This window comes from Podarcis erhardii (assembly GCF_964252035.2).
Source record: "Podarcis erhardii genome assembly, chromosome: 12".
NCBI classification, from domain to species: Eukaryota; Metazoa; Chordata; class Lepidosauria; order Squamata; family Lacertidae; genus Podarcis; species Podarcis erhardii.
In genome coordinates this window covers 23,680,949-23,700,323 of record NC_138513.1, presented here as the reverse complement: position 1 = coordinate 23,700,323, position 19,375 = coordinate 23,680,949, and the positions used below count along the sequence as shown (strand labels likewise).

The 19,375-nt window shown below is 42.9% G+C and overlaps 1 protein-coding gene across 14 annotated transcripts in view; it reads right to left on the bottom strand.

The window, feature by feature from the left end:
* Window positions 1–19,375, bottom strand: part of PPP1R9A (protein phosphatase 1 regulatory subunit 9A) — a 150,642-nt gene continuing 131,267 nt past the window's right edge. For 8 of the 14 annotated variants that reach the window (XM_081881870.1, XM_081881864.1, XM_081881877.1 and 5 more), the window contains 9 exons: window positions 18,056–18,213; window positions 17,245–17,536; window positions 13,391–13,478; window positions 13,208–13,285; window positions 12,316–12,517; window positions 7,173–7,292; window positions 5,614–5,637; window positions 3,984–4,166; window positions 1–2,384 (listed from right to left, as the gene is read on the bottom strand). In XM_081881870.1, the coding sequence (XP_081737996.1) occupies window positions 2,172–2,384; window positions 3,984–4,166; window positions 5,614–5,637; window positions 7,173–7,292; window positions 12,316–12,517; window positions 13,208–13,285; window positions 13,391–13,478; window positions 17,245–17,536; window positions 18,056–18,213 (1,358 nt within the window). In that variant the 3' untranslated portion in view covers window positions 1–2,171. The remainder of the gene's footprint in view (window positions 2,385–3,983; window positions 4,167–5,613; window positions 5,638–7,172; window positions 7,293–12,315; window positions 12,518–13,207; window positions 13,286–13,390; window positions 13,479–17,244; window positions 17,537–18,055; window positions 18,214–19,375) is intronic. The other 6 variants (XM_081881876.1, XM_081881869.1, XM_081881865.1 and 3 more) reach the window with 3 other exon arrangements.

The window sequence follows — 19,375 nt, the reverse complement described above, 5'->3', positions numbered from 1 at the left end:
AAAAAAAATCAGATTAAAATTCAGTGCTCGACTCCCAATTGCCACCAAAGCAATAAACGAAGAAAGAGAACAATTACAGGATATAAATCAAAAGTAGTTATCTGCGGCGATAAAACCCAATTTACACGGTCCTAAACAGCAGGGATGCAAAAAATCAATATACAACACAATATCGTCCCCCAGGGATCTTAGAAAAACAAAAGAGAGGATATAAATAATGTAAAGCAGAGGAATGTGCTCATAGATGTTCCTAGTATATACATCCAGTTTAAATTACAAGCATGTAAACATAACTTAAAAGAGAAAATAAGCATCTAATGCATTTAACCTTAATGCATTCATAGCTAAAATTAGTACATCTCCAGTTTCTCCCAGATAATCTTTTTTATCTAAACAAAACCTTTTAACCTCTTAAAATAAACCAAAGAACACTAGTCTGAACAGATTTCCATCTGAGTTTTCTGTTGAATTTGCATCTTGAGAAGCATTCTTTTTCAGTGCTGAAAATATGCCCTCTCTCCAGAGTCATACGGGGTGTGGTGACTTCCCCAAAGCATCAATATATCTAAAACAGTGTCCTTGACTGCAGAGATTTGTTATTCTAGCTGCAGATTTTCAGTTCAAATGTTGTATCGGGAACATGAAAAAAACTGCACTGGGCTTGTGGGGATGCAGAAAGCCATCAGAGAGATGAGCCACATGCAGCAACGCATGTACAAAAGGGGGGGGGGAAGGGGGGGAGAGACTATCATGGCTGAAACGACAATGCGACCTCCTGTACTGGATGGAACTTGCTAGCAGCACTCCAGTGAGAAGCCCAGGTAGGCTTTAAAGTAAATCTGGCTGCTAAAATGTATAAATGATTAACAGAATCCTTTGAATCGCATTCATCATTTGAGCCCAATTTTCTGCCTGTTGAATCTTAGTCCCTAGTTCTGCGAAAGGCAGCACTAAGAGCTAACCAAAAATGAATTAACCACAGAACAGGTAGCTGGAATCAGACCCTGTGCAATGCCCCAAAAGGGAAATGAGGCTATTGTCCAATGTTTACTGAAAAGTCTCATTTACTGGGATTCCTTTTCGCTTTCTACTCCCCTGCATCATTCTACTAACGGGACAGTATTTAATTCTGAAACTCACATTGTCTTAATTGGCATCTCTCTCTCTCTCTCGTTAAGTACACATTTTAGCCTTAAGTAGGGTTCATTCTGCAACTCAATTTCAGCTGGTCAAATCCCAGGTCTGCAACCAGCCAGTCTCATACTTGCTCCCATCCACCCCTTGCCCCTCATCAGCCCCCCCCCCACGCTCTGTGCTGAAAATGGGTGGGGCATATTCCTTAGAAAAAAACCAAGAGTTTTCCATCCACTATCAGTTGAAAAAAGGAATCTCATGCTACAGGAAAGAGTAGCTAGGGACACCCCCCCTTGACCCCGAGGAAAACAAAGGGAAAACTGTATTCCAAAGTTCTAGCACAAGCCCCAACCTAGTATTAGAAACCTAGCCTCACCCGCATGCTAAGAGGGTAAATGTTACTCTCTGCTCTCATGTTAGCAAGTTAAGGCCCTGCTTCCTTCTTGAGCTAAACTGCTGTGGAGTTCACAAGGAAAGGGGGAATTGGGGGACTGAGGTGTCAAAGCGGGGCGGCTGTTCCCGTGAAAACAAACGATAACCGATATGCAGCCGATTCCAGTTTGCTCCCTTTCACAGGTCCAGTGAAAGCTTCTCAAGTGTTGCCCGTTTCTGGAGGCAATCTTCAAGTTTACAGTACAGCAAGCTGCGTCCTACCGTGTCCTATGCTGATTTATGGAAGGGGCCAGACACAACCAGCACAATGCAAAGGATGGAGTGGGGATGGGGAAAGGGGAAGGCTCTGAAGGCTGGCCCAGGCTTGGTTGGCCAGCCCAGTTATGAGAAAATGCAAAGTGCAGTCAGGGCTTGCGGCCGGCCGAGTAGGCCAAAAGTACCAGCATGTCCACCAACTGCAGGAAAGTGTAGCTACACAGTGTTCATTTCCCCTATTTATTCTAGTTAAAGCCTCAGATATGAGTACAGAGCTCTGTGTAATGAAGACAAGGAGGTAGGGAAGGAAAACAAGACTCGCTTTTTGAGCTTCTTCCCTGAAAGCCTCTTCCCCTGTTCCTAATAGAATAATCATCAACTCTTATTCATCACTGCTCATTAGCTCCCTCTGTTGGATCTGGTGAGCGCTTCTCCGGCTTCCTGGGCTTCCTCTGAAGCTGCTCTTTTTCTTTCTTCCTAAGTTTTTCCCTTTGCTTCTCCATCTTCTCTTGAGCTTTGCGAGCTTTCTCTATAGACACTCTCATTTCTTTAATTTTCTTTTTAATGACAGCTCTGTCTTGGGAAGATGTCATGCCAAGGGCCTAATAGCAAGGAAAGAAAGAGAGCAACGGTTTAATTTGTAGCACCTTCTAAACATTTAAGTTGGGTGGAGAATAGCCCAGTGTTCTTTCACAGCTTGACACCCTCATTCGACAAAAAGAGGGATAGCCAACTCACACCAGGGTCTTCCATGCTTATAGCCTTGCATATCCTGAACTGAGCACCAGTCCCTATACAAAACCTCCCAGTAGTTACTCATCAGCAATACTGGTTTAAATTAGTCCTGCATGTGTGAGCTGCTCTCACCTAATGAGTACGGGCCATGAAAGGTGCATTTTGAACGCTTGCTTTTCCCACTGAGACTGTGCTGTTCTGGAGCGATGGCCTGCCAAGTGAGGGTTCCAGGTGCCTAAAAGCCAGAGGTTGCCAGAAACGATCCCTTAGGCTGATCACTGCTTTTCCAAAAATACTAGCAGGATCAGCATGAGGGGGAATAACAACTACAACATCTCCCTCGCAAATAGCTGCTGCAAAGCCCAGCAAGAACGTGTTTAATGAGTGACTTCTTGATTTGCTTCCAGGTACGATGCCAGTTGTAGTGGGTAAGCTGACATCTACAAGCGGCTTTTGATGCTGCTGCATGGGGAGCGAATGAATGTGTGTATATGTATGTACCTACAGGGGTGGCCACAGACTTAAGGGAGCCCTAGCCAAAATAGGTTAGGGCCCTCTTTTACATTGAAGCGTCCCCTTGAGCTTGCCTGAGAGTGGCGTTGATGGCAGCATTCCAAGGGTTAGCTTGGAGCCATCATTTCTCATTTCCCACAGTGCCTTGGGGGTGCCTGACTACAGGGCATTGTGGGAAACTAAAGTTGAGGCTCACAGAGTCAACTGCCCAATGTGAAGGGCCCAGAGCAAGTGTCGGCACTGGTGAGCCCTGCTGGGCCCCCAGAAGCTGCCTTCTGGGTCTGCCTATTTATTTTTACGGAGAATAGAACGCGTGTGTGTGTGTGTGTGTGTGTGTGTGTGTGTGTGTGTGTGTGTGTTACACAGTAACAATAATACATACAATACAACTGCATTTTCTAGATTCAAAGTGACCCGTGACTATCTCCTTGGTAATTTCCCTACATTAATGGTACAAAATTAACACTGCAAGCAGAGGCAGTTACCTATTCAGCATGGCACAAAGTGAAATGTGATACAACTAAAGTCTCTAATAATTTGGCCAAAGGTGCAATTACTCCTGGCCATGTAGGCCATTTTGTTTGTGCTCTAGCACTGTCCTTTTTCAAGTTAAAAAAGAAAGAAAGAACACTTTTGCTATCTAGAATAAAATAAGCTTGGTATATTGAAAACTGCCCATTAACTTTTAACACCGAGTACTGTGCACCCAGGGCTTTATTTTCAGAGATAATGATGTATTCAGGGTTCCAACTGTTATTATATCAGCAGCATAATCAAAATCTCCAGCAACTTGCACTGCTTCCATTATTTGTTACTTGCTAGTGTGGGCTTTGTTAGTAGTAAGAATATTTTTATTTTATTTTTTGGCATCCAAGACAAATATTTCCCGCTAACAGATCCCTTGGGCACAAACAGAATTCTGAATCTTGTTTGCCACAGTGAGAGGCAATTACCTTAAGCTTACTGCCATCCAGCTGAACGAGACGCTCTCCGTTTATATTTTGGGCAGTGAACTCAGGGACATACTGTTCTAGATTCAGGCTCATTAGCCAGTTGGTAACCTGTTGCACACTCCATTCCTGAAAGGCGCGATTTGGGGATTGGCTGTGCTTGGGAGACTGTCCATCATCAAGGATCTGTAACAAGCATATTTCAAAGATCAGGTGTGTGAGGGTGGCATCATCATTTCATGAGAGAGGCATCATAGTGGCACACTTTCTGATGGTACTCAAATACCTGATGTGCCTATCGATATGCAAGACCACCAAAACTGGCTTGTTGGGAGTCCACATACTTCAAAAAGCCCATCTAGTGTGACAGATACAAAGTATTAAAAAATGAAGTGGGGCTGTGGAAATACATGGGGTTGTCTGACAAAGTGAGTGGGTTCTCCTGGCCTATGTTTCAATGACGTCACACTGTCTGGAGAGCAGCCCAAGCATCTGGAAAAGCCCCCTTTGGTACTGAGAACTGAAGGACTAACTATTGTTTTACTTTCATCTCAAAGTTGATACGTGCTGATTTAAGACAAGTAAATTTGGCAGGGCAAAGATTTCATTTGAATGTGGCCTTCTCATGGTGGGAGAGGGTATTTACCATATCAGGGAGCTCATCCAGAAGTGGCACATACCAACTGTTGCCATGAAGAGGGCACATTTCAATAAAACACCACATTGCACAAGTCAGTAGGACCGGTCAGTAGGGAGAGATCCTCTGTTGGACTGCATACACCTGAGAATGGCAGCTTCCCTTCAGATGAGACAGTGACCAGGGAACCAGGCAAATATGAATCACAAAACAAGAACAATTATGCTGGGGACTCATTTAGTTTAGCATCCAGTTTCCCACAGTGGCCGACATGGTGCTACTGGGAAGTGCAAAAGCAGGGCATGAAGGTAATATTCATCACCCGATGTATTCCATGGCAAACTGCCTTTGAACCTGAAGGTGGCATACAGCTGTCATTGCTTGTAGGCACAGATAAGACTCTACCCTCCACAACCTTGCATAAACCAACGTGCTGTAGAGGTTAGAGTGTTGGACTGCAACCTGGGAGACCAGGGTTCAAATCCCGACTCAGTCATGACACTCACTGGGCCAGTCACCGTCTCTCAGCCTAACCTACCTCACAGGGTTGCTGTGAGTATAAAAATGGGGAGGGAGAGAACTATGTGTGCCAGCTTGAGTTTCCTGAAGGAAAGGTGGAATATAAAGGTAAAATCCTCTTCCTCCCTCTAGTGGCCATCACTCCTCCATCTCATGGCAGCCAATTCCACGCATTAATTTTAGGTTGTGCGAAAAAGCAATTTCCTGTTGTCTGGTCCATACTTACTGCCAATCCGGCCATGAAAATCAGGCCTTCATGTCCCAGGATCTAACTGTGCCTTTTAAAAATCCCCGAGACAATAGAGTAAGTTTTCCAAGTATTAGCATTGTGGTGGGAGGGTTTGAGGGTGAGGGAAGAGAGGCAGGCATGCACTTCGTTCCCGTAATCTGCTACACAAAAGCAAATGTGCCAATGGGAAAGAAAAGAAATGGCTCTTAGTACAACCCTCTGCAAAAAAATCTCATTATTATTCTCACCTCATCATCAATCATATCCAAGCTCTGAGTCAGCAATAAAGAAAATGGGAAAGAACACATTATGATATACAGAACGTGTACAACTGTTCAAATAAATAGGGGATCACTGGGAACCGGCTGAGGACAACAATGTGGCAACAATCCCTATTTAACAGAAATATGTCTTTTTCTAAGATATAATTGAGCTAGTATTAGTTACCCATGCATTCAAATAAGCAGGATTTGCCTGAACATTTGTTTAGCATAGGAGGGAGATGCCATGATGGTTCTAGTGGCTGAAATCTTCAACTGACCTATAGTTATATACCTTTGCTGAGATCAACAGATCTGGAATTTCCCCCCAACCCGTGAGTTAATAGGGCAAGAAGTTACAAGTTACCATCCGAGGTCAGTGCTATTTAACCTTGGAGGTCTCGATTGCGCCTGGCTATAACGCCTAACCTGAACCATCCTTGGGAGTAGGAAGCCACCCATAGGTTAGCCCAATAGCCATATGATTTAGAGTATTTATGGGGCATGGAAGAGGCAGGAAAAGTGATTGCCTTTTAACACCCAGCTGAACATGCTTCCCACTAAAAGGCTCAATTGTACTTGGCTTGCAGCAGCTGATGCTCTAACATCAGCTCACTCACTTCCAGGTTTGTGGCGTTCGGGAGCCAAAACGTTTGACTCGCAAGGCGTTTGGGATCCAAGGTACGACTGTATATATGATCCAACTAAATTTTATTTACAGTAGATCCACTGAAATTAATGGACCCAAATTAGCCATGCTTTAAAAAAAAATTTCCAATGGATCTTGTATTTCATACAACCCTATGTGATTACATATATGTAGTTGCAATTTTATATATTTGGCTGGATTTCTGCCTTACTAATATTAATATAGTTGTTGTAGTAGTAGTAGTAGTAGTAGTACCCCGCCCATGTGACTAGGTTGCCTCAGCCATTCTGGGTGGCTTCCAACAGATATAAAAACATAATAAAACATCAGTCTTTAAAAACTTCCCTATACAGGGCTGCCTTAGTTGCATAGTTATGACATCTGATGGGAGGGCATTCCACAGGGTAGGCACACTGCTGAGAAGGCCCTCTGCCTTGTTCCCTGTAGCTTCATTTCTTGTAGTGAGGGAACTACCAGAAGGCCCTTGGAGCTGGACCTCAGTGATGGCTGAATGATGGGGGTGGAGACGCTCCTTCAGGTATACAGGGTCAAGGCTGTTTGGGGCTTTAAAGGACAGCACTAACACTATGTATTGTGTCTTGAATTTATGTACAGGGCTTTGATTTTATAGGATATATGATGTTCTAAGCACTTTTCACATTTAGTCTTTGACTCAAAATGCATTAGGCCATAACAAACGGCATTGTTTCCTGTACATTTCTGAAGAGTGCACTGAACTTTTTGTTCCAAGTCCACCAACAGACACATCCTGTGGCTTTTCTGATTGTGAGCTGCAGTCATAAAAAGTATTTTCCCCGCAAAGTTAAATTCAGCCAAGAGCTGTTAGCCTATTAACTAATCCACAGGGAGCACAGGAGTTATTTCCCACTACGGATACCTCATCAGATGACAGTGCTATGGAGTGTGAAAATCCTGGGGTTTTCGGTTCTGTCCCTAAGCCACTCAGATCAGCTGAACTGGTGCTGCTGGGACTGAAGTCGTCATTGAAAGCGAAATTCTGTAAGAAGACAAAGAAGAAAACCAAACCCATCAGTCAAATGGCAGCGAATAGGCCTAAATGTCCAAATGAACTGGCTTCACCTTGCTGAACAGGCACAGCTCAGGAACGATTGTGATAATTCACATACCGCGGAGTATGAAAGGAAACTCAAAGTGTTCCTCTTTACAATGTCTTGAAAAATGAAATGTATTGTCATTATCTGCAAGTGATGAAGACAGAGCTTTCTGTACACCTGGCTTACAGTTGTAGATAATGCTGAGCTGAAAGCTCTTGACAGAGAACAGTTGTTGGCTAGAATTTGGGTTTGTGTGTGCATGAAAATGGGCTGCCGAAAGATTGATTTCTTAGCGCACGGGGGGGGGGGGAGGGAGTGGATGATTATTTTTTAAAGGGGGTTGCTGGAAGCAGGCTAGCCGCCAGGAGTAGCAGGGAGAACTGTCTCTTTTTAATGTAAATGATTGCAAGGGAGTCCCATTGCTGCCTGCCATCTCCACCCCCAACACCTGAGTTGTGCCATTCCAGGGCATTCCTGGGGAATAAAATAGCTGCAACTGAAAAATGATGTCTACCAGTGGGGACTGCAATTTCGCCCTGAGAATAAATGAAATGGAATGAGGTGTAAGATGGGTTTGGAATAATAATCTGACCCAGCAGAAACGCAGGATTCACTGAAGCATCCCTAGGCCTGGAAATGCTAATCCTCAGAAATTCCTGATCTCCATGATATTTTCCCATTAGGATAGGCTGTTATTTGACCACAACATACAATTAACTTTTTGTAAGGGGTGTGTGTGTCCCTAACCAGCAAGGAAGTCCCCCCCCCCCAACCTTGCGATCAGCATCAAAGAGATTCATGGAGTCATTGCTCCTTTCCTTCTGATAGTAACTTTGTATATTATCAAACAATTTAATCTGTTCCCCAAGTTTTGTGCGACAACCACACTGATTATCTGAAAGATAGGCATAGCTCAACAATCAAAATGAACACAAAACAGACATTTTGCCCCTTATCAATGCAATGAACAACACATCACATTTTATAGCAAAGACGAGTAATGAGGAGCGATTCCCAACAGAGCACTTTGTGATATGTACGTTTGGTAAAATTCATCCAAATTGCCATTAGAGGAATCCTGCAATGGCATACGCCAGGCTAAAAAAAACAACAACAATGCAGTTAAAACTAGCAAACAGAGAGACAGACAGATAAACCCCCCAAATCAAGATACTCATGAAGCTTTTGAGGTTTATTAAAAACAAACAAGCCACATACTCTTAAAAACCAGCAATGGGCTATGTCAACCATACATAAACCCAAATCTGTTTTGAAGGTGAAACTTAAAAGGGGAACTGAAACAGAAAAGCATTCATATATTAAACTTAGCTTTTGGCTGTAGCATAATCCAAAAACATAAAGAATAATATTTCTGGCTAAAATGCAAATGAGAATTTTAAGCATTAGTTTACATCAGTAAGTGCTGCACATTATGGCAAGTTTCTTTATTTTGTGATGTTTGTAAAACACGAAGAACACTGAGTCACAACACTTTTGTTTTTCCAGGAGGCTCCTTTGAAGACAACCTCCTGTGCATGCCCTGAAATTTAGTTGTTCATTTCGTAGCCCTGGAAGCCTCCAATGTCAGGCTTTGGGCTGAACTAGAGACGATGAAGATCTCCCAACACTTTTTCATTAGTCAAATAATGCAGCTGTGCAGAATGGGAGGGGCGGCGGCCTATTTGCTCACACAATCGTGGCTGTGGTGCTCAACTGATTTTCCCTGAACAGCTTTCCTGATCCAAAATCTCTCCCCCTGCCCCCTTTCTATCGCACACACTGTTTTCAGACCTACAAAGGAGTGGGATGGTGGAAGGTTCAGATGCTGTGCCTGTTCTCGCCACTGCCTTACATCACCCTAGGTGTGTTTTCTGAGTGTGACAGGCACATCTGTTGGACTTGCTGGCCTAGCAACAGCTCCTAGGGAGAGATTTACATGAAATATGGCTTGGGTGACTAAGCACTCTGACTCTATTATTTCCCATGAAAACTGGCAATTTTGCCAGCTGCTGAATTTGAGTAAAAGTGTGGGTGGGAACGGACGGGGTTAGATGATAAGATCAAACGTAGTGTGACCTTAACAGTAATTAATTTCTTTCCTAAATATCTCTGTCACTGCCACTGCTCTTGAGCCATTTGTCCAACGTTTGTCTTTCTCCATGGAGACTTTTAAGAATGGAGAGGTTTTGTGCTGGGAAGGAGCTGTCCTCTTGACATTGGCATGGCTGCTGCTTACCTGGATGGGGCTGAGGTGGTGGGTGCATGTGGATGCACTGGCGGGAGTGTCAGATGGAGGGTCTCACTTTCATTAGCCTTATTCCCACCCCAGGCCCATCTAGGTAAGCAACAACTATGCTGGTGTCAGGAGCAGGTGTGCCGGGTATAGGGGGCAGAGGGGGCACCAACTCCCCCCATATTATGGGGCAGGGGGCCGCCACCCCCTGCCAGGCACCCTCTGTGTGCCCCAGCTCCCGCCCGGCAGCCCAGGAGCCAGGCGGCAGCTGGAATGAGCAAGCGCAAAGATTCTGCACGTTCTGCCCCCTCCTGGTACATGCTGGGCAGTGTCACATGACACGTCACTTGGCCGCACACCCTCAATGCGGGGGACAAGTTGGCACCCCTCGTCAGGAGTGTGGCTATGCACTCGCTGCACAGACCACAGTCAGTTGCGGGGGCTTGTCTACAGTGCTGCTTTACGCAGGTCTGGTGAACATAGCTGTAGCTTCAGAAGCGTGAGGGCTTGCTATGTAACCACCTACTTGACAGCTAGTGAGTGAAAAGCAAAGGCTGCCACCATGATAGTTCAATGAGGAGCTCTTCTCGGTTTTCAAGCATAACTTTTGTCGAGAAACACTAAAACAGGAAGCAAGGAAAAGGCAAGAGCAGACAGAAAGCACAAGGCAACGTACAGTAAATATGGTGTCTGAGCAGGATTTTATCTTTGCTGCAGGGCTTCCCCTTCTTTAAAGCCACACAGCAGAAGTAGTGATGCTGACCATGCTTTTGATTTAAGCACTGAGCTGTAGCAAACATGTAATTTAACCAGTTTCAATTGAAAAGGGCTGTATGGTGTATAACAGAGAAGTGTGTCACCGTGTAAAAGGTGATGCCCTAAAACGGTGAAACCAAGATCTGAAAATGCTTTTCACAAAGAGATGAAAATAGCCAAATTACAGAACTAAGCTTTCCCCTCTTTTGCTTCATAAAAGACGGTGACTTCATTTACCTGCTATTTATACTTATTTGCCTTTTTAAAAATGCATTTAAATGCTGCTTTATTCAAATGAGGTTCTTTTGGCATTCATCCCCACTGGACACAGATGACTAAATATGCAATGGTTTTGCTGTGGTTCTGAACTCTTTGGTTGCAATTACAACTTGGTGGTTCTGTCGGGCTGCTCCCATAAAAGTTCAGTTTATACACACAAAAGTCCAGTTCACACATTCTACAAAGGACAGAAGCAGTGTGCAGGAAAGAACAATAAAAGACCTGTGACACCTGGCCTATGCAGACCTTATTAATATGAATGGAAGACGTGTAATATGGTTTTGTTTCAATGGAGAACATAGGAAGCTGCCTTATATTGCGCAGAACCCGGCTCAGTACTGCTCACACTGACTGGCAGACAGCATCTTGCACTGGAGGCAGTCTCAGCTTGGCTACACATCAACCAAGGCATGTTTACAGAGCACAACGATCACACAAACTATCTGAATTTCATTTTCACCCTCATATTGGTCAAAGGGATTCTCAAGGAATGCTGCAGAGATGAAGACGACTAATATGTGGAGCATGTAACATTGCCGCACAAAATATTATTTGCAAGCTACCATGCTAATAGCAACATGCAACCACGTTAAAAGGAAAAAAGGACCAACATTCATTTTAAGCAATTCAATTTTTCTTAGTTCAGAAGAACTTCAAAATGGAATTAAACGTAATACCCAAGATGCTTGACAGGAACATCTTGTCTGGTGAAAGGAGCAGGAATGACAAAGTAATGAAGAGATGGAACAGTGACATTTTGTTTAAAATGTGCCAATATTTCAGTGGGATGTGTTAAAGCTGACCCTACAATCAATGCGGTAGTCAAAGCAACATATTTCAGTGTGGCTCAAAATACTTACTTGCACTTTAGGTGAGAACTTGCAAAAATAAAACAAAATAAAAATTGCAGGATTTTTTTTAAAGCAAAATGGATGTCGGAGCAATGAGGCCATGCCAATCAACAGTTTCTGGATATTACAGGAGGAGAGGGTTCTTTGCACAAGCTTAATTTGTGCTTAATTCCTGCAAGATTGCAGCATCATGTGCCTTCAAACCATGATCTGGAACATGGAAGTCTCTCTCTTTCCTTTTTGTTTTCATTTAGAATAGTTTGTTTTTTATTGTATTGTATTATGAAAAAGCTTCAATATAATTTTATGGAACAAAAGCTTTGAGAAAGAAGAGGGTATCCCCCACAATTTGGGTTTGCAAATACAGTGATAGGCTTTTAACAGGGCAGTGGGTCCTCCTGTTCCCTCTTCCCCCCTTAGCAACTTCGAACATTACATGTTGCACATTCCCTCTTTCCTTTCTTTCATGCTTATGATTCCCATGGGTTCATTTTCATCCAAGAAAGCCAAAGAGCTGCAGCTGTTACCTGCCATGGTTCCCGCCCCCCTACACATCTACAAATTAAGCAAGTTCATTAAAAAGTCCGAACAAAGACTGTCCAGCTATATATGCTGGCATCAAGCCCACGTTGAGCTTGGCAGTTTGACACTAGCATATAAATTACTCTGATAACATTCACTGAAGAGACACAGAAGACAACCTGGAATGCTCATATCACATTTTTGCTGAACAATGAACACGTTGCTTGCAGTTACTATAACGTAGATCCTTTGCGTTAAGCCAGTAATAGCAACCTCGCTTAAGCCACTCCATGCACTGGGGAGGAGGTACTTTGCATTTTCTACCTTGGACCCCTTTTTAGCTGGACTTAGATTTTCAGAGGAAGGATCAGTTGAGCTGGTAGGTGAAGGCAGATTGCTGGAAGAATTGGATCTCCTGCTGCTCTCTCCATACCATGCAAATGGAATGGGACTATGTGGGAGAGAGGAGGACCGCTTGATTAAAGACACTCTACTTGATGAGCACTCCAGCAGCTCCTTAGTTGTCCTGTTTAACACAAGGTAGTAATGCACATAGATTAGACATTTAAAAACTATAAAGTCGCCGCAGACAAAAAAAGAGTAAAGGAAGAAGTGTGCATGCACACGAAAGCTCATACCAATAACTAACTTAGTTGGTCTCTAAGGTGCTACTGGAAGGAATTTTTTTTTATTATTTTGTTTCGACTACGGCAGATCAACACGGCTACCTACCTGTAACTGGAACGTATACAGTACATCTTATGAGGCAGCACAAAGTAGTAAAAATGTACCATCAACTATACAGCAAAGAATAATAATTTAATGCTATTCAGCTATTGCCTGAAATATTAACTGTTCTTCACTGTACAGGCTATTTTGGTAGTCCTAAACAAATTAACAAAAGCTACTATGAAGTAAGATGTTGCAAGAGATGTAGCACTTTCTTTTTTTACCAGCCGCAGATAGTTTGGTGGCTGCAACTGTAGCGCGGGGGGGGGGGGGAGCAGCTCTAGCCTTTATTGTTGATGCCTTGGTTACAACTAGTCTGGACTTTTGCAGTGCTCTCTATATGGGGCTCGTGTAAATTACACAGCTTGAAGGCTGGAAAACAGTAAGACTGCAATCCAACGCACACTTATGAGCAAGAAAGTTCCACTCAACACAGTAGGACTTATTTGAGCCTGAAATTGGTTATACCCATGCTATTCACTCATACCTGCAGCCAGTAGAGATCCTAACTGCTTCCTTCTCTCTCCTCTTCTTGCCTTTGTTAGAACTCCTTCTCAAGGGAGCCCTACAATGTTAAAAGAGTCAAAAGAGTGTCCAAAAGGTAGTACACAATTTATTTATTTATTTTAAAAAAGGTTTTAATCTTCGTTAATGAGAAATCAATGCTTACCCCAAGTCCACAAACTTTTGTTTTATTGTCCTTATATGCCCCGTAGAAGGGCTGGATGTTCTTGGGGATTGTATACCTGTGGCACCATCTAGGACATATTTGTACATTAAAAAAACACAGTTCATTATAGCCATTTGTGTTTTACCATTAAAACAGCACTTTGTTTTTGCATCCAGAAAAAATCATGTACACACACACACACACACACACACAACCCCCCAACATCATAACAAGTCGAACATTTATTATTCAAACAAGGCAAAACGTTGACCGTAAATGTATGGACCATATGTCTGTTAGGAAAGACCTTTGCTGTAATCTAAAAATCTGTATTTGCATACAGAGGGGGTCATCAGGTTCGGTCAAAACCTTTGTTGACGTTTAACAGCTGAAGAGACAAGCAGCTTGTTAAACTGAACTGTGGCTTGCTTCTTAGGCAGTGGGAACTGCTGTAGTGAAAACATTTTTAAGAAGGTTGCATGAGAATCTTCCCTCTGTGCTAGTAGTAGATTCTTTAGATCATAAGCCTGGGCAACAATCAGTTCTTGTTTTTGCACAATCACTAGAAAAATCTCAACTACGTCTCAAATTCTTCATGTAGCTTACTTGCCTATTTGCCACCATTCAATCCCAACAAAAGGGCTGTGGATGACTTGCTAATTTATCATGTACATACATACATACATACATACATACATACATACATACATACAAAAGCTTACACTTCGTAAGTAATTAAAAGTCCAAAGAAAACTGGAGTAAAAGGAAATACTATGTGCAGTGATAATGTGTGCCTGCATAACATTGAAAGATACAAGAAAAGACAGAAAGATTAAGACACATTTCAGTGATATCTACTGCAATGGCTAATTAGTATTGATGCTGCTAATGTAAAATTCAGGACCCAGGGCCCATGTTTCTTTGTTTATTTTTTTAATGTAGAGAGAAGCTCTGTTTCTGTATACCAGTTCTTTGCAGCTCTAAGCAAATAACCCAGCTGCGATAGATGGTACTGGTAATTTTTTCAGGAAGAGATGCGAGGAAATGAGCATGTTTGCATACAGACATGCAAGCCAGGACCCAAAGAGGTGCAATACTCCACAGCAACACATGGGCTTCAAAGTCCCTTCCTCCCCAAAAGCAAACCTGCCACCCAACAAGCCAGCCCTGAATGCTGTGGAAGCCTCAAAAACACCCTTTGATGCACAGCAAGCAGCTGCTTTCCAGAAACAAAGAAGTGAAAAGCCTGCTGTGCAAGCAAGACTTTGCATGTGCCTAAAAGGGCTCCTTGGATCCTGGTCAGAAGGTGTCTTTGCGCTGTTACAAATGTACTGCTATTTTTATAGTGCACTTTGAAACCTCCCCTGGGGTGAGAAATGCAGAAAGGCTTTTAAATCACGAAGGGCAAACTTCCCGTGTTAACAAGAGCAAGCAAACTATATAAATCTAGGGGAACGTAACAAAAAGGTATTTTAAAACAACAGAGGGGGTGCAGAGAATCTGCTATGTGCACACATGCGCCCGTGTGTTTGAGAGAGAAGGAAGATGGACTGCAAAGGTCCCCTTCTGGCAAGATGCCACACGCCTAATGGGGTTAATACATCTGACGGCTCTGTGACTGTTAGGGGGCCTTGGGGTTACATTAGACTGCTAGGAAAGGGCTTGGAGTTGAAACAGTCTTGTGCTTGTGCTGAATTTACTGAGTAGGAGATTGACATCAAAAGTGTAGCGTATTCCTCTGCTAGCAGGCCCGGGTGCCAAAAGGAGCCCTCCAGGCCTCTCTAGCTGACTCACAGGACTCTCCTCAGTTGTGCCCCCCTGTCCCTAGCCTTCCGTCCTCTGCCTGGCTGGATGTGTCCTTGAACAGTGGAACATGCCCAAGAACAGTACTTTTGCTTGCCTGATTGGAGGGATGCAAGTACAGGCAAGTCCCCACTTAGGCGCATTCAAGGTATGAACGGCTGTGCATCACCGCGAACACAGAAGTGGCATGGAAAAGGGGCAAAAACGCCCCTAAAAGAGCACAAAAATGGCACAAAGCAGCACCCAGCAATCCCACAAACCTTTGAAAGTGCAATTGCAGGAGCCTTTGTACCAACCTTTGAGGCCTACAGAGAGTTGGGAGTTTGAGCAAGGAGGTTTGGAGAAAACAATTGTGGTGGAGTTCGATGGATTTTTGGTTTTTTCAAAGGTTTTTAAAGGGTTTCCAGAGGTTTAGTAGTTTGCCGGCTTTTTCAATGGTGTTTCAAATATATGCGATTTCACTTAAACACACATTGCTACATAAATGGGGAGTTGCCTGTCTAGAAACCGTGGGCTTGTGCGTGGCTGCCCTGCAGCCTTCTGTATGAAGGCAAGTCACACCTGTTGCCCATGGTCCCTGGAAGACTGCCTAAGGGGAAATGAGGCCCCCAGGCTGAAAATGACCCCTCCCAATCTCTTGCATTGTATTGTAAAATAAAAGGAGGGGGAAACTTTCTAATTATCAAATGGTTCCTACTGGAGCACAGAATTGCTGTGCCCCAATTAGAAACACTTGCAAAAGAGGTCTTAATCCATTCAAATATTTCTATGCTGAAGCAAATGGTTTCACTTTGATTCTAACATATTCATTAAAATATGCTTTTACACTTAATGCTGCTTGTATAACACTCCTGGCGGGAAAAACATGGGATTCTCCAGTGATTAAACATTATTGAGGAATAATCATTATTAAGCGATTCTTGCTTGAGTGGGGTCATTGAGAGCAATTCTGATTGTGTATGTGAGTTATTAGGAACAAAGGAGATGATGAATACAAAGGAAGAACAATAATTGAGTTCAAGACTCTATATTTATACTACAACCTCCCCCCCCCCCCCACACACACTGAGGCACCAATTCACACAATTCAGAGAGTGGGTGGTGTCACAATCCACTAGTTTTTGGCATAAGACGATTCCCTATGTTCTGGATCATACTTTGAGAGCTGTATATGTGCAAGAATTTCCTTGAGCTATGTATTTTTCCATGAAGATGGCAGACAAACTAAAACACAAGCTTTTGTACCACCTTCACTTCTGAAGTGCAATACATCGATTCAATCCCTCTCTGAAACATCAACCACAATTAGATACAAAAGCACTGGACCTTCTCTCACAGAATGTGAATTCCTGACATTGTACTTAAAACACTTTGCAAGGTTTCAGAACAAATCTAAAATAAGTTCTCCCCAAACTAAATTGTGTGCCCTTGATTTAAGGCAAAGACTGTATTTCACAGAATTTTGCAAATGTTTAAAATAACTGAGACATATTCTAATTGTATCTCCCAACTCACTCATTCCAAAATCAGCCTTAGAAAAAAAACAATGGTTTTAACTAAACGGTTTAAAAGCTCAGAATGACAAACAGGAGAAAACCAGACTTTCTAATTAGGGAAGTGCATAAAATGTTTTGTTGGAACCTTAATTTATGACCACTTTTTTAAAATTACATTTATCTACCAGCCATATAACTGAGTTCTCTGGGTGGTTTGCACATAACTAAAAATGCAAACTACAGTACAATATTTGACCCCTTAAACCTATTACATATAAATAAAAGACAAGTAAAACCAACACAAAGACAGCAACTTAAAATCAACTTAAAACAGCTAGCAAATATCTATGAACACCGACATGTATCATTAAATTTAAAAGGCCTGTGAAAACAAAAATGTATTCTCCTGGTACCTAATGTATTCGCCTGGTACCGTAGTGTGGGGAGCCAGGTGACCCTCTCTGGGAGGCGACAGAAGGACACAACCACCAACAACTGAACTCATTACATATAGCGAGAAAAGTGACGCAGCAGCATGCAAAATCACAGCTATACCTTCATCATGGAAGATACTCCTGCTGGTTGGATGATGCACAGGTGAAGCTTCGTAGCTCAGACAGGATTTTGAAGGTGAGGAGAGTGGAGTATCTCCATGGGAACATACACCACTCGTGTACGGCCGCACTTCGTCCTGGTTTCCAGTTACGTTGTCAAATGCAAACGTTGCACTGCTAGCCACAGGGGAAAGGGAGGAAGCACCAGAATCTGATGCTGGTGAGGAGGCTCTCATACACATAGGCAGAGGTGGTTTGGTAATGTGCATGGGACTACCGTAACTGCGCGAAGGCTGTTGATATAAGAGATTGTGAAGCAGATTATGGCATTTCAGGAACCAACCACACAGCGAGTTACTTCGAAAGCACAAGTTCACCTCTTCGGCACCTGCTTTCCATCCCGTATCTCCTTTTGGAGAATTATTCCAATAATTTTGCACCGTTAAGCTTTTACCTTATCTGCTTTCCATTTGTAACCATTTCCTTCGCAAGGATTAGCATTTCAAGCTCTCTGAATCTAAATAAAATTACCTGCTAAGCATCAACTCGGTTGGGTTTGAATAAAAAGAATTAATAACATATTGAGGGGGGGAGAGGAAATAATGAAAGACAGCACATCAGAATGTGTGTAAAATTAAATCAGAAGTCTTGAAACTGCTGAAAAACACAGGTGTTTTACCTTCAAATTGGGAGAAGAAATACTTTCTTTCATTGTACATTTTCATCACAAATTAGTAAACACCGCCAGGGAGGGAGCATGGTGAAAGGAAACAACTGATGAGAAGGTTGGGGGGGGGGGAGAGAAGAATCACCTTTCTTTCAAGACTGTCCTCTCCATCTGTGGAGCTGATACTGTCATACAGTCTTGTTCTAGTTGGTCTTGACCTTTTGTTCTTCACTGAAAGCTGAACTCGAGTCTTCAGTGCTTTTGAGTCCAGCCTTTCTGTCTCGGGAACTGCTTCATTAAAATCTTTCAAGAGAGAGAGAGAATAGAAAATCACGACCTGCATTTAAACATGCCACTATCTGGAGAGATACAGTCTGCAATTCTATACAAATCAAGCCGTATTTTCATACACGTTGATCAAAATGTCATGCCCTTATTTCAGTGGAAACCATTGTCCCTTTGTTGTCATCAGATTGTGTACAACCTTGGAGCTGCTGCATGGAAATAAGAGCACCAGAAGATGCTGAAGCCTCAGGAGGACCCATGGAAAGCGAAATAGAAAACCATTGTATTATAAAGTACAGCTAGTTGATGGGCAGTTTAGTTCAGTGTGGTGGTTTAAGACAGCTACCTTGCCAGTATGACACTTCTTAAGATAGTATATATGAAAACAGAAGTCAGAGCTAAGAAGATTCATGCTTAAAGAAGAACTGTAAGCAACCCTTGGTTCTTAAAACTATAAGCACTCAAGAGTCACAGTACCATCCCATCTATGCTCACACACCTGCATATGATGTAATAGCTAAAGAGGTGAGGATATGACACACAAACTGCACCTCTACACTGACCTACATTTGGACATAGAACCAGACAGATTTAAAAAATGCAGCTGCTGATTTGGAACTGGCAAATGATGTTCTGTTCTGCTTTGGTCCTGGCCACATGAAGACAAAAATTGTTTTACCTTAAATCAGGCACCTATTTTTATAATTGAAAAAAATATCCACTAATTGTTTATATTGTCTAGTGATTTTAGACCTTTTCCTTGTCATGGTTATTAAGTTAATTTGTTTGTTTATTTCCTTTGGGGATTACCATGGTCACTTTCTTTGTTAACTTGGGAGCTACCAATTTTTGTGTATTCTAAAACTGTGCAGAAGCCCTTGCAGAGCCAAGTCTCTGGGTGTGAAGGAGGAGATTCGGTGAAAGCTTCTCCTTAAGAACCATTTGCTGAATCTCCCTGCCCCAACCCGGCATGGTGGCAAGGCTTTGCAAGGGCTTCTTGAGGGGAAGTCCTTACAGAGCCTCATGCCCCACTCCCATCACGGGGGCAGCAGTGGGGTATTTTGCCCCAGGTGCCAAAACACCTCAAGCCACCTTCTCAATGATGACCCACGGAAAGATAAAGAACCCTGGGAGCTGTAGATCTGTGAGGGAATACAGTGTTTCTCAAACTTTGGTCCCT